Source organism: Taudactylus pleione, unplaced genomic scaffold (genome assembly GCF_031769625.1).
Source record: "Taudactylus pleione unplaced genomic scaffold, aTauple2 ptg000009l, whole genome shotgun sequence".
In the NCBI taxonomy this organism is placed as follows: Eukaryota; Metazoa; Chordata; class Amphibia; order Anura; family Myobatrachidae; genus Taudactylus; species Taudactylus pleione.
In genome coordinates this window covers 14,456,858-14,472,200 of record NW_028284412.1, presented here as the reverse complement: position 1 = coordinate 14,472,200, position 15,343 = coordinate 14,456,858, and the positions used below count along the sequence as shown (strand labels likewise).

The following is a 15,343-nucleotide window of genomic DNA, read 5'->3' as shown; positions in this document are numbered from 1 at the left end:
TGCTCAATGTTTGTCCATACTGCATTAATCCATAGTATGTAGTAATAAATATCTCTGTGTTTGAAAACAATTGGGTAGTACTGTTAATTCACATAATTTACAATTAAAATACAGTTTATAGTGTATACTGTATATTTTTTATTGCATATATTTAATATTTGTTTTATTTTCCCATTACCTCGCTGCTTAGAAATTACCGATCTACATAATTATCTCTGTTCACGTAACTAAATTACTGTACAGTACCTGTATTGTACCCGTTTGTCCCAAAATTAATATGCTGTCAAACACAAGACTTTTTGCCTGCAGCTTTGTGCAGACCGTTTCAGACTTTTAGGCTTTCTGGAATGATTTTTCAATTGAGAAGTGTAATGGCATAGTAGTACTTGATATACAAAGATTCTGATTGCCCCTTTATATTTCACCCTTTCCAATTGCCAATAGTTTCTTAGGTGTTTACTTACTTAGTGTTTATGCTCCATATTTAAAAGGGAATTTCTTTTACTAACCGTGTCTTGCTAGTAAAAGCACTGCCCTTTTAAATATCGTGAATTAACACAAATAGAAGTGTCGGGTTGTACAACTCAACACTTAGTCATTTAATAGACTCAAAGTTGTTACAGCACCAAAAGGGGGAGAGGACAGGGGTGTCCGGAAGTTCTTAACTCTTCCAGACATTTTTTGGGGCTCCAGGTCATGCTGATGTGCTATGATCCCACTATATTTAAGATACAGCGAAGTAGAACATGTGTAGGCATAAAAGAAAAAGAGCCAAAATATTTTTATGATAGCAGACTTGTACAAATTTATGTGTTATATAAAGGACCAAGGGGAAGATCTATCAAATCTTCTAATCAGATTCTACAGTAGCTACCATTTTTCTAATAAAGTCTATAAAATGATAGTCTAATTGTTTGCTATATGCAACAACTCCATGTGTCCTCTTTTGAAAGTTTGATAAATCTCTCACTTAGGGGCCTATTCATCAAATGATAAATGGCCCGGTAACCATGCGGAAACGCTAGTTTCCGCATGTATAAGTTACCGGGCCGTTCATCATTAGGGGTCCTATCAGACCCCCCCAGTGTTCAGCAAACTCCAAAAACTGAAAGTTTTCGGAGTTTTTGGAGTTTGCTGCCGAGAACAAGCGCCATCTTCAGACGGCGCTTGTTCTCGGATCCCCGCTCCTTCCTATGGGAAGGAGTTCCGGGGATGCGAAGAGGGATCCGAGCGGATCCCTCCGCCGCCTCCTCACCAGCTCCCCGGCAGCTGTGCGCATGCGTGACCCGAGGTCACGCATGCGTCCTGGGGCGACGGGGAGCAGGTAAGTAACGCAGCTACAGAAGTAGCTGCGGTACTTTCCACGGGGACAACTGCTTTTCGGACCAGTTGTCCTCTCACCGTAGCAATGATGAATTGCTCCGGTGTCAGGCTTTCCCCGCTGCGAGTTGGATACTAAAGTATCCCTCACAGCGAGTTCTAAACTTCATTATCGGAGGCCATACGGCCTTCGATGATGAATAGGCCCCTTAATGACATCATGTAAGGAATAGTGACAGTCATTTCTTCTGTTGCTGCACATACAGTACTATGTTAACATTGCTTTGCTTTCTCCTAGCTATAAATGGACTTGTGGATTCTTTGCACCTCACCTTTCATCAGAATGAAGTCAGTGTATGGCATGTTTTAAATCTAGGGATAAGAGCAGATCTGCTATCAATTCACTTTGGAGGTAATACATTTATGGTGGACTCAAGCTATCAAGAAACTTTGACTCTTTTCCCAATGAATGGGAAGACCATTGCCATGATCATGGAGAAACCAGGTCAGTGATTTTATTTTTCATTTGTTAAAGGTTTTAACATTAACCATTGGAGCAATACCAAGGCAATAGCCAGGATGTTGTAAAGGGAGGCATCTTATTGGTTATCAACTGTTCACAAACAACCAGATTTATCACTTTCAAGGCTCTCCCAGGTGATCGCTCTCAAAAGCAACAAGCCTCTTTAAAGCTGTTGATTGGCCATATAATCTTACATTTTCACCATTGAATGCATAACTGTGTGTTTTTCTATTAAGGTCATGTGAATAGCTCTTACTCGCTGGTTCAGTTTTTAACTTGTTGATACCTTCAATCCATTCAGGGCACTGGTACGTGGCACCAATATCCCCTTTGGCAGAGTTAGGTATGCGAGCAACATTAAGTGTAATACAAGATGAGTACTATGACTATGATCATGACGATGCACAGGACTTTGCAAATGATCCCTCATTTTCAGAAAATTCCTTGACCACTTCTCAGAAAATGATCCCTTTTGGACCACGCAGCATCTTAAAGAAAAAGAGAATTCCAGGATTTAGGGAAAATACCATTCTAAATGATGATCCTCTGACAAACTGGTCCCAATCAGTTGGCGCAATAGACAATACAACTCAAATAAAACATATTACAGAAAATGAAACAGAGGAACTACAAAATGTCATAAGTGAAGAGCACAGGGATAAAAGTGTGCCAATCAATCTTTCATACAAACAATTACAAAATGAATCTGCAATTTATAAGACTGCACATAACCATGTGGATTATGATGACTACAAGAATGTTGATTTTGAGTATATTGACTTGTATGAAGACCAACCAGATAAAGACCCTCGTAGCACAGAAAGGGAACTGCGTACTTATTTCATTGCAGCTGTGGAGGTGAGGTGGGACTATGGAGCTGGAAATTCACCTTATTTTAAAAAACAAAAGTGAGTATGGAGATGTTTGTAAGTAAATATGTAACAGCATACCCTTTGATTGCATAACAGATGACAAAGGGAAATGACTGGTGTTATATAACTATGTAGTGTCACAGCAACAATAGTTCATATTAAATGTGGTCTCTATTCAAGTTTCTCTCTTATTCGTTGTCTATTCATAGATGTGTTTTCTTTCTGATTTTCACATAAAAAGAAAAAGGCAACAATAAAACTAATATTATATATTAATTCTTAATAAAGATGAACATTCCCATGATCACAAAGCTCTCCCATTCATGCAGTGCCATTTCCTTATTCTTCTTGTGGTTACACATATAGGAACAATATAAGAACTGCACATATCACTCCTCTATTATCATGGATTAATGACCTTCAGTCTGTTTCCAAGATACTTTCCAATTTTTCAGCATCATCATTACAAAAAAGGGTATTGCTGGTGGCCCAGTTGTTATGTCTTTTCTTAGCTGATGGTGATTATTAAACTGTAAAAATAGTGAGGAGACTTTGAGTGGGATTTGAGTGAGGCCTTTTTCAAATATTTGGAAATTCTGCACTTTCACTCTACGATGATATCATGACTTAATATTAGACCCCTCACTACAGTTGAGTCCCTAGCCTCTAGGAGGCAAGCACCAGAGGGCATATTTCTACACTGTATATGGAACTTATACCTTCATGTCTCAAGGAGAGACTCTCATGAAAGTGCTTGGGAAGCTTACTTAGGGGGAAGCCTTAGATGATGAAGAGTGGGAGGACATATTGCATATTTCAATGTGATCTTTAGTTCTACATGTGTGCGTTTAAATGAGAATGCATATAAATTGTTTTATAGATGGTACTATGCCCTACTAGGTTAAACAAAATACACCCAGAGATCTCCAGTTTGTGTTGGTGCTGTTGGATAGATGATGGAACATTTTTACATATTTGGTAGAGTTATTCAAAACTGGTCTCCCTCTGGATAGAGATATGTGCCCTTGCCAGCTCCGTCCTAGGCACTTCAATCCCTTTTAATACCAAACATTTTCTTCTGCCAATGCGTGTCCCTGAAGCAACTTATTATCAGTATAAATAATTTTGCCACATGATGTTGGCAGCCAGATGTCATATAGCTTTGGCATGGAAGAAAACGGAGGCTTCCACCGTCTGAGAAATTATAGCTAAAATGTTTTCACTCTATGGAACATATGACCAGTATTCTGTGGGGCTCCTCCAAGAGTTTTTTATGGGAACCCTGGACCTGTCATTTTCAGCCACCCCCGCATTTAATTGATTTTTTTCTGAATTAGGCCAGGATTTCTGTGATTTGTGCCCTGTACTACCTGTATGTAGGTGGTTTAGCTGAGTCTATCCTTTTCATTCCATCTTTTTTTCCCCTCTTTTTTTTCGTTTTGTCTCTTCTAGAAAACCCTTTTTCTTCTTTTTTGATGCTATGTTTTATTTAAAAAATTGGATGAGACTGTCGTTTTGTGGATACGTGACTTTTTGTATCTGGATATGTACAGTATACTTGATAATTTGGTGGTCTTATGTGTTCTACTATTGTGTCACTTTTTATTTCCAGACCTTTGTGATGGTCGTTTTTGTATTGTTTCTCATGTTTCCAAAAAAATTTGTCTTTGATAAAAAAAAAAAAAAGAGTAGTGAGGAGACAATCCAAGTAGTGACTGGAGATAACAGAAGGATCATTGTTCCAAGCCAGACACTGGTCCACAGTAGACCAAATAACAGCCCTCTGAAATATCAGATGAAGACTAGTAATCTGATCACCTTAATTTTCACCACCAGGGTTCATTGGCCGAACTCCCAACCAGCAACAAGTTGGGTTTATGGTCTCCTATCCTTCGGATATTGCTTTGCCCTGTTATCCCCCACCAAAAGAAAGGGAAGTATTGGCATTAATGGGCTGAATCTGAGTTGTACAGGTCTCTGTGCAAGGGTGTAAATGAGAGTTTTTGCATACAACGCATGCACATATGTGAATTTACACATTTTTGCGTATGTCTGTACTATTGAGTCAGACGGAACTTGGCCAGATCTGTCTTTCCATGAAATAGGGACTTTGGGGGCAGGAACTGAGCGGCAACAATGTGATCGCACGTAACTGCCCTGAGGGAGTGTCATGGGCATGTATTTAAAGTTCAGTGTGATTCTTAGTAGTTCACTAAATAAAAAGGAAGTCTGTTTATGATTGATCTCTTGCAATTGTTTTGGGTGATTTTAGGGTTGATTCTCCACCGGAAAAATACAGTAAACATATGGAAAAAGTTTATTTAGGACCAACTGTTAACCATTTGCCTGGCGTGGTTGCATCAGATGCTGCAACCGCAGACTGGGCTTTAACTGACATGGTCGCATCTGAAACACCCAATAGTTGGCTGCTGAAAGACCATCTTTCAGCAGCCGGCTATATCAGGGGGACCTTCTGGTCCCCCTGCACTCGCGGCTCCTCCTCCACGATGTCCCGATCACTGCTGGCCACAGTACTCGGGACCCGGCACACCCCTCCCAGCGCGGCTGTAAGGGCAGCCTTGACATCGAAAGAAGCTGCAACCACGGCTCCTGCTCCAAAACCAAAACCGTGTTTTGGTTTTAGTTTTGGATCTGTATTTTTTTCTATTATTAACCTCAATAACATTCATTTCCAATCAGTTTTGACTACCTCGCAGCTCACAATATTGATTTCATCCAGTTTAGGCCAAAAGGTTGCACCGAGCTAGCTGGCTGACTAAGCTAAGCAACAGCAGTGGACATCACAAACATGTGGCAGTTCAACTTCCAACATGGCACATATAGGAAACAGAGTGGCACTGCAGTGGCAGACAGTATGGCAGTTTAATAAACTACTAAAACACACTAACGGTATGGTCTGCGGCATCACAGTACTTGTTTTATCGGTACACACTGGGGCAAAGCATGAGGCGTCACAGTACTTGTGTTATGGATCCAAACTGGGGTACGATCTGCAGCATCACAGTACTTTTGTTACGGATACACACTAAGGGTACAGCCTGCAGTGTCACAGTACTTATATGGATACACTGGGGTACGGCCTGCAGTGTCACAGTACTTGTATTGATACACTGGTGTACAGCCTGCAGCGTCACAGTACTTGTGTTATGGATACACACTAAGGGTACGGCCTGCAGCATCACAGAACTTGTGTGTTAGGGATGCACACTAGGTACGGCCTACAGTGTTACAGTACTTGTAAGGATAAACTAGGGTACAGCCTGCAGTGTTACAGTACTTGTATTAGGGATACACTGCGGTACAACACAAACATTTTTTTAACTGTTTAAAACTTTTCTTGTTTTTTAATTAACTTTTAAAAAAAAAAATCTTACTTTTTGTAACTTTTTTTTTAAACATTGGAGCGGATGGACACGGGACAGGAGCGTCAGCAGCACTGGAGTGGATGGACGATGGACAGGTGCGTCGGGAGCACTGGAGTGGATGGACAATGGACAGATGTATCGGCAGCACAGGAGTGGATGGACACAGAACAGGACTGAGCACTAGAGCAGCCACTGGAGTGTATGGTCGGAGCACAGCACAACCCCTGGAAGGTCACAGCACAGCCACTAGATGGACACGGCACAGCCCCTGGATGGACTCGTCACAGCCCACAGCTCAGCTACACAGCAGAGTACAGCACCGCCAGAGTGAAGCAAATTGCGCCAATCACCGCAAGGGTGATTTATATGCAATCCCAAACCCGAGAGAATCCGCTGCCGAGATTGACGATGTTTTGCTTTGTTTTGGGAACCGGACCCACTCATCTCTAGTGTGTATGTATGTGTGTATATGTATGTATATATATATATATATATATATATATACACCATCAAATGACTGGCACTCAGAGACAACAATGATTAAAACATCCAAGTGTAGTGGTCTAACATTTTCGGGGTCACAGCCCCATCCTCAGGACAAAATACATACAATAAGCAAACAAAACAAACACTTACCCCACCATTAAATGCCTCCTAACTACATGCCAGCCTCCACTCACCGCCGTGGGCGCAGGCACCTCCCACAGGAAACCTGGCTCTGCCGAACTTCCAGAATCCGTCGTTGCCTTCACCATAGGAACCACTAGCATGCTTTCCATCGGCTGGCCTCATGCGTTCCAGACCCGCTCAAGCATTGACCCGAGACCGGGGGCAGCTACTGCATAGCCCGAGTAGCAGGGTGGCTGTAAATATACAACACCATCATAAATATATGCATCATAACAAATGAATAATAAAAATAACTACATATAAAGACATAAGAAATACACAAAAAATCAAAACAACACATAGTGCAATATATAATCCCTCACAAATACCACACAGCATAATATATCCAAAACTAGCTACATATCACTCCTATATCACCTATTACTCACAAGAGACTATTCCAATTGATTTTATCGTTCAATCCCCCAGGGTTCGTTGTACCCAGTCTAGTAATCTATTGGGATTCTTTGACTAACAAGGTTTTAGCTCAGTCCCCGCCTCTAAGTGAGGCTGGCACATGGTCAATGATATAATACCTAAGGGAATCCAATGTGTGTGTGGCTTCCCCAAAATGCCTGGCCACTGGCTGGTCAATATCCTTACCACTCAATAGCATCCGAATAGCAGAGCGATGTGCCATCATCCGCTCCCTGAATTTTCTTGTAGTTTGACCCACATAATGGAGCCCACAGGGACATACGTACACATATGTATACTACATAAGAAGTGAGACATGTAAGCACACAGCTAATGTTATAAATGGTATTATTATGTGGGTGTTTCAACGTCTTGCATGGTACAAGACATTTGCAAATCGTACACCCACCACATTTATAACAACCAGTTGGTTTGAAGTACACATTAGGAGGCACCGTCTTGCCAAAATCAGAAATATCTGAAAGAACTAATCTGTCCTTAAGATTACGGCCCCTCTGAAAGGCCGCCAATGGTCTTTTATTGCGAAACATGGCCAAATCCTTGTCCGTGCTCACAATAGGCCACAAAGCTTTTGTGGCCCTCTTAATTAGTAGACTAGCCACTGTAAATTCACTTGTCCACGGGATGACATTCTTATCATCCCTCTTGGTCAGATTTAATAAAAGAGACCTTTGCATCTTAAGGACTTCTTGTTTCTGTTCATTTAATAGACCAAAATCGTAGCCCCTAGATAGATACTTCTCAATTAATGCATCTAATTATGGCTCAATCTTAGCAGGGTCACTAATGATGCATGCCACATGCATCATCTGAGAACGTGGCAGTCCTTTCTTCAAGGGAGGTGGATGGTGGGTCATTGCCATCAAGAGAGTGTTCCTATCTGTAGATTTACGGAACACCCCAGTCTGTATCATGCCATCTATCACAGTCACATTGACATCTAGAAAATTGGCATTATTAAAGCTATGTGAGTATGTAAATTTAATGGGTGAATTTAATCCATTAATTTCCTCCATAAGATGTTCAAAGCTTTCCACCCCTCCAAGCCATACTAGGAATACATCATCTATATACATAGTGAACATCAATATATGTCTACTGATCTCTGGATCACTGAAAAACATGCGTGCTTCCTGATCAAACATGTACACATTTGCATACGAGGCGGCCAAGGAAGAACCCATAGCACACCCTCGTAACTGCAAGAAGAAAGACCCATCAAAGAGAAAATAATTGCGACGCAATGTTAATTCCAATAAAGTCAAGAATAAATCGTGATCAAAAACAGAAAAAGATAGGTTATCCTATCGATAGGCCGACATACCCCCCTCATGGGGGATAGAGGTGTTTTTTTCATGGCCGACATACCCCCCTCATGGGGGATAGAGGTGTATGCATCATTAGTGACCCTAATTAGTGAAAATTTATTAATTAATTAGTGAAACAAGAAGTCCTAAAGATGCAAAGGTCTCTTTTATTAAATCCGGCCAAGAGGGATGATGAGAATGTCATCCTGTGGACAAGTGAATTACATACATCTAAACAACACAACAATGCCCCCTCTGGTAACCTGCCTATATCAATTAACTTTTTCAAAAACATAGTTGTATCCTTCAAAAAAGTCACTTGCTGGTATAATAATGGTTTCAGAATACAGTCCAGAAGCTGGGATATTGGTTGTAACCAAGAGCCCCGGGACAAATTAATTGGCCTGCCTGGTGGTCTAATGGGGTCCTTATGTAGTTTTAGGTGAAGTACAGTATATAACACAGGGACCTTAGGGTGCTGAACACACAAAGCTTTAAACACCTTGGAATCGATTGTGTTATTCTCTTTAGCTGTTAATAAAATAGTAGTTAACTCCTTATATACCTGTGTAGGATTGCCAGTGAGTTTGGAGTAAATGTCCCGATCAGACAATTGGTTGTAAATCTCAGTCCTGTAATTCTCCATCCCCTGGACCACAATGGCCCCGCCCTTGTCGGCTGGCCTAATGACAATCTCCCTATAGTTTTCCAGGTTCTGTAACACCTGAAATTCCAACTTGTACAGATTCGGGCGAACCTTACAGGGAGTAGACACATATCAATTGACCGAATCGTCAAGTAGTATACTGAAGTCTTCAGTGATGCATTTGAAGATACTGGTTCATAATTTGACCTGGATGTCTTACGTAGGAAGGTTTGTTGTACAGATGGGATATTTGCTTGACTTTCATCTCGTTGCAATTCTTTTAATCTTAACTTTCTGGAGAATTTATGTAAATTGAATTTCCAGTTAAATTCTTCATGTCTGTTGGTAGGGACGAAACTAAGACCTTTATTAAGCACCCTGAGTTCAATCGAAGTCAGGGTTCGGTCTGAAAGATTAAAGATTAGTGTTTCTTCCTTGAAGCCACCTTCCTTCCTCCTCTTCCCCTGCCCACCCCGATGGGTGGGAGATCGTCTATGGGGTTTGGGGTGGCTGTAGACACCACCTCTAAAGAGGCCTCAGGTCTGGTCATAGTATCTTCTGTCTCTGACACTCTAAAATCGCTGTTGCTGCTTAACTTATACTGGTCATTATGTGATCCCTGACCTTTCCTCTGCCATGGTCATCTTCTCCTTGTCACCAATTTATTAGAACGAAACATATCACCACCAGAGAGCCATATATATACTTTATTGTCTTCATAATTGGAATCAACTGCCAATTTCTTCCTACGCTTAAATTTCAACAGTTCCTTGCGATACTGGTCACACTGAGATTCCAATTTAGACAACCAGTCATGGCTGGTGTCCTCTTCTAGTGTTTCAACATGTTCCTTTTCAAAGGCAGCAATCTTTGTCCTGGCTGATGTTAATTCCTTATTTGCTTCCTCCACCACTAGGATCATAAGGCCAAAGGCACACTTGTTTAAGATAGCAATCCACTTACGGACAAATTCGGGGTTATTTCTTCCAATTGTCAGGACATTGTGCACCCTAAAACCCCTCGGGATTTTATGCTCCCTAAAGTAATCGGAAAGTGATATACTATGTAGCAAAAAATTGATTTCTCAACGTTTAAGTTTCCAGAATTGAAAATAGAGATCTTCTGCATTATGTGTAGGATCAACATCAATCACTGTCTCCTTGGAGAGGATGTTGTCTATGGATGGATCCATTCCACAGTGATATTCATATTTATATTTGTTTTTGTGGATTCTGGACTTTGCCCATACATTTTTCTTGTCTCTACAAGTATTATTTGGATATAGGGCCTGATTCATACCCGCTCGCAAATGCTATGCGCTTGCGAGCAGGTCGATGTTAGGCCACTGTGCATGCGCACGCCGGAGCCAGCGCACGCCGGAGCCAGCTCCAACATGCGCAAGACCCGGCTAGCGACGGGCGCTTCGTCGCTCCGGGTCTCACACCAAAAGGGAGTGGCTGTCAATTTTGATCGACAGCTCACACCGTTTTGGAGGCGTGGCGTGGGGGTGGCTTCACAAACGGAGGCGTTCCCATGCGTACACCTGCCTTTTGTGGGCGGCCCACTGGCAGCACCAGTGATGTCAGTGGGAGAGCTTCTGGCTCTATTAGATCCAGAAGCTCTCTGGGGCTTGCGGCCACGAGACTCTACCACAAGGGTCTCGTCGCAAGCCCGATGGTCGCAATGGTCTTGACCATCGTGACCATCATCCTCGCCGTTCGCAATAGCTGTGGGTGGTCACCCACAGCTATGGAAGCGGCCGGGAGGCCGCTCCAAAAAAAAACCAAAAAAACGCCCTGATTCAGAGCGTCCGGTTCTGAATCAGGGCCATAGATCACTGTGGAATGGATTCATTGCGGGGTCCGGTCCAAGGACAGGACCTTACTGGATGCCACAGTGTGCTAACTACACCACTGGGAGAGAATTTTAGTTTTTCCCAAATGGAAATAGACAACATCCTCTCCAAGGAGACAGTGATTGATATTGATCCTACACATAATGCAGAAGATCTCTATTTTCAATTCTAGAAACTTAAACGTCGAGAAATTCATTTTTTGCTACATAGTATATCACTTTCCTATTACTTTAGGGAGCATAAAATACAGAGGGGTTTTAGGGTACACAATGTCCTGACAATTGGAAGAAATAACCCCGAATTTGTCTGCAAGTGGATTGCTATCTTAAACAAGTGTGCCTTTGACCTTATGATCCTGGTGGTGGAGGAAGCAAATAAGGAATTAACATCAGCCAGGACAAAGATTGCTGCCTTTGAAAAGGAACATATTGAAACACTAGAAGAGGACACCAGCCATGACTGGTTGTCTAAATTGGAATCTCAGTGTGACCAGTATCGCAAGGAACTGTTGAAATTTAAGCGTAGGAAGAAATTGTCAGTTGATTCCGATTATTAAGACAATAAAGTATATATATATGGCTCTCTGGTGGTGATATGTTTCGTTGTAATAAATTTGGGACAAGGAGAAGATGACCATGGCAGAGGAAAGGTCAGGGATCACATAATGACCATTATAAGTCAAGCAGCAGCAGCGATTTTAGAGTGTCAGAGACAGAAGATACTATGACCAGACCTGAGGCCCCTTTAGAGGTAGGGTCTACAGCCACCCCAAACCCCATAGACGATCTTCCACCCATCGGGGTGGGCAGGGGAAGAGGAGGAAGGAAGGTGGCTTCAAGGAAGAAACACTAATCTTTAATCTTTCAGACCAAACCCTGACTCCTATTGAACTCAGGGTGCTTAATAAAGGTCTTAGTTTCGTCCCTACCAACAGACATGATGAATTTAACTGGAAATTCAATTTACATAAATTCTCCAGAAAGTTAAGATTAATAGAATTGTATAGGGATAAAAGTCAAGTAAATATACCGTCTGTACAAGAAACCTTCCTACGTAAGACATCCAGGTCAAATTATGATCCAGTATCTTCAAATGCATCACTGAAGACTTTCAGTAGACTACTTGACGATTCGGTCAATAGATATGTGTCTACTCCCTGTAAGGTTCGCCCGAATCTTTCCAAGTTGGAATTTCAGGCGTTACAGAACCTGGAAAACTATAGGTACATTATCATTAGGCCAGCTGACAAGGGCGGGGCCATTGTGATCCAGGGGATTGAGAATTACAGGACTGAGATTTACAACCAATTGTCTGATCGGGACGTTTTCTCCAAACTCACTGGCAATCCTACACAGGAATATCAGAAGGAGTTGACTACTATTTTATTAACAGCTAAAGAGAATAACACAATCGATTGCAAGGTGTTTAAACCTTTTGTGTTCACACCCTAAAGTCCCTGTGTTATATACTTTACCTAAACTACATAAGGACCCCATTAGACCACCAAGCAGGCCAATTATTTCGTCCCGGGGCTCTTTGTTACAGCCAATATCCCAGCTTCTGGAGTGTATTCGGCAACCATTATTATACCAGCAAGAGACTTTTTGAAGGATACAACTATGTTTGTGAAAAAGTTAAGTGATATAGGCAGGTTACCAGAGGGGGCATTGTTGTGTTGTTTAGATGTATGTAATCTATACACCTCTATCCCCCATGAGGGGGGTATGTCAGCCATGAAAAAATTTCTGAGGGATAACTTATCTGTTTCTGTTTTTGATCACGATTTATTCTTGACTTTATTGGAATTAACATTGTGTCGCAATTATTTTCTCTTTGATGGGTCTTTCTTCTTGCAGTTACGAGGGTGTGCCATGGGTTCTTCTGTGGCCCCCTTGTATGCAAATGTGTACATGTTCGATCAGGAAGCACACATGTTTTTCAGTGATCCAGAGATCAGTAGACCTATTTTGATGTTCAGAAAATAGGGGAAGGCAATCCAGCACTGGTCTGAAAAAAAATAGTTAATTGAATAACGAAATCCAAAATATATTATAAGTAGTTCTTCTGTGTAGTGACATCAATCGAAATCCTCAGGGAACTTTAAATAATCAATGTCGACTGATATATCCCAATGAGAATATGCTCACCTCAAATTGGTGAGATGTGTACACATAAGGGTATCTTTTAGAAGATCTTCTAGATTTATTCAGGGATAACACTTATCCCACTATAATCGATATTCCACGGACCCTCAAATAAATCACAGAGAGCGGGCTCCCATCGTGTAAGGCAGTAAGGCAATTTATTCACAATAAAAATACACTGAACACGTAACAAAAGATACTGGACAGAAAAAATATATAATAAAAAATAAATAAATGAAAAACCCCCTTCGGGGTATCCTGCGTACCGGAATGGGCCCAGAAATAGGCACTGTAAAGAACGTGGGTGGATAGATGTTAACCCGGGTACATCTCCCCGATCAGTCCAGAAAAGATCCCTTCCTAGGTCCAGCCAGGCAGCAGTAATTTCTCCCACACCACCAACGCGTTTCGGAAACCTGTTCCTTCCTCAAGGTGCATGGGAGAAATGGAAACTAAAGCTCCTTATATACATGAGCACACAATTAATGATGCTCATTTTTAAAAACACCTGTGATCTTAAAGCAATATATGCTTTAAAAGTATCAAAATATCTCAAATATTCCCATTCTATCCACAATGGTTATCTAAAAACCCTAAAACAATCAATATTTAATAAAACCATATATAAAATGATACAATCTATCCCCGATTGGTGAAAAACAAAGTGCGGTGCATAATCCTAACAAACATATACATCCTTAGTGATCCCATAGTTCTTTTAAGTCCATTTACTGTTTTGGTAGTGCAAAACGATGCATCCGGAATAAAACTGCAACGTAATATCCGGTGCACGGAGCCCAAAGGCGGAAGTCGTTCACCAACAGCAGGTCCGTCTAACATGGCACGCAAGGAAATCCTGCTGCCATGATTGAATTGGTATTTCCGGGCCATGACCCGCAGGACCGGAAGTCGTAACAGTATCCCAAGTCCTGACCGTGGAACGCATAAACGGATGTCATGGGTGAGACGGACAAGTGGCTCCGCAATATAGACATCAGTTAGCTGCACGCTCAATTAACTCTTTATTCACTGCGTCTCCGTTCACTGAATAGCACCATGGAGATTACGTTTTTCTCAAGATGCTGATAGCACCGCAGGCCCAGGGATACCTCATAATAAAGAATAAAAACATGCAGTAAGGAAACAATATAATAAAAAAATATTATACACTCTAGAATCTATATTTATAAAAAAATCAATATTTATGAAAAATCATAAAAACTGATTTCTCATAATTTATTGATTTTTTATAAATATAGATTCTAGAGTGTATAAGATTTTTTATTATATTGTTTCCTTACTGCATGTTTTTATTCTTTATTATGAGGTATCCCTGGGCCTGCGGTGCTATCAGCATCTTGAGAAAAACTTAATCTCCATGGTGCTATTCAGTGAACGGAGATGCAGTGAATAAAGAGTTAATTGAGCGTGCGGCTAACTGATGTCTATATTGCGGAGACACTTGTCCGTCTCACCCATGACATCCGTTTATGCGTTCCACGGTCAGGACTTGGGATACTGTTACGACTTCCGGTCCTGCTGGTCATGGCCCGGAAATACCAATTCAATCATGGCAGCAGGATTTCCTTGCGTGCCATGTTAGACGGACCTGCTGTTGGTGAACGACTTCCGCCTTTGGGCTCCGTGCACCGGATATTACGTTGCAGTTTTATTCCGGATGCATCGTTTTGCACTACCAAAACAGTAAATGGACTTAAAAGAACTATGGGATCACTAAGGATGTATATGTTTATGTTAGGATTATGCACTGCACTTTGTTTTTCACCAATCGGGGATAGATTGTGTCATTTTATATATGGTTTTATTAAATATGGATTGTTTTAGGGTTTTTAGATAACCATTGTGGATAGAATGGGAATATTTGAGATATTTTGTTACTTTTTAAAGCATATTGGGCCTCATTCAGAGGCGGTCGGAGGATGCATGCGGTCGCTCAGAAACTGGGCAGCCACTTGCATCCTGACTGCCCGCCTCTGTTGCAGTCGTTAGGCTGTGGGTTAACACCCACAGCTCTAACGACCTCTCGGGTAATGTCGCGATGGTCAGAGACCATCGCGACCATCGGGGCTTACGACGAGACCCTAGGGTAGGGTCTCACTTGTCGTAAGCCCCGGAGAGCTTCTGGCTCTGTCAGAGCCGGAAGCTCTCCACTGACATCACTA

At 41.6% G+C, this 15,343-nt stretch overlaps 1 protein-coding gene across 5 annotated transcripts in view; it reads left to right on the top strand.

The window, feature by feature from the left end:
- The window catches only part of LOC148542789 (coagulation factor VIII-like), a 306,775-nt gene that overhangs the window by 163,163 nt on the left and 128,269 nt on the right, over window positions 1–15,343 (top strand). For all 5 annotated transcript variants that reach the window (XM_088467390.1, XM_088467391.1, XM_088467389.1 and 2 more), the window contains 2 exons: window positions 1,619–1,825; window positions 2,145–2,751. In XM_088467390.1, the coding sequence (XP_088323516.1) occupies window positions 1,619–1,825; window positions 2,145–2,751 (814 nt within the window). The remainder of the gene's footprint in view (window positions 1–1,618; window positions 1,826–2,144; window positions 2,752–15,343) is intronic.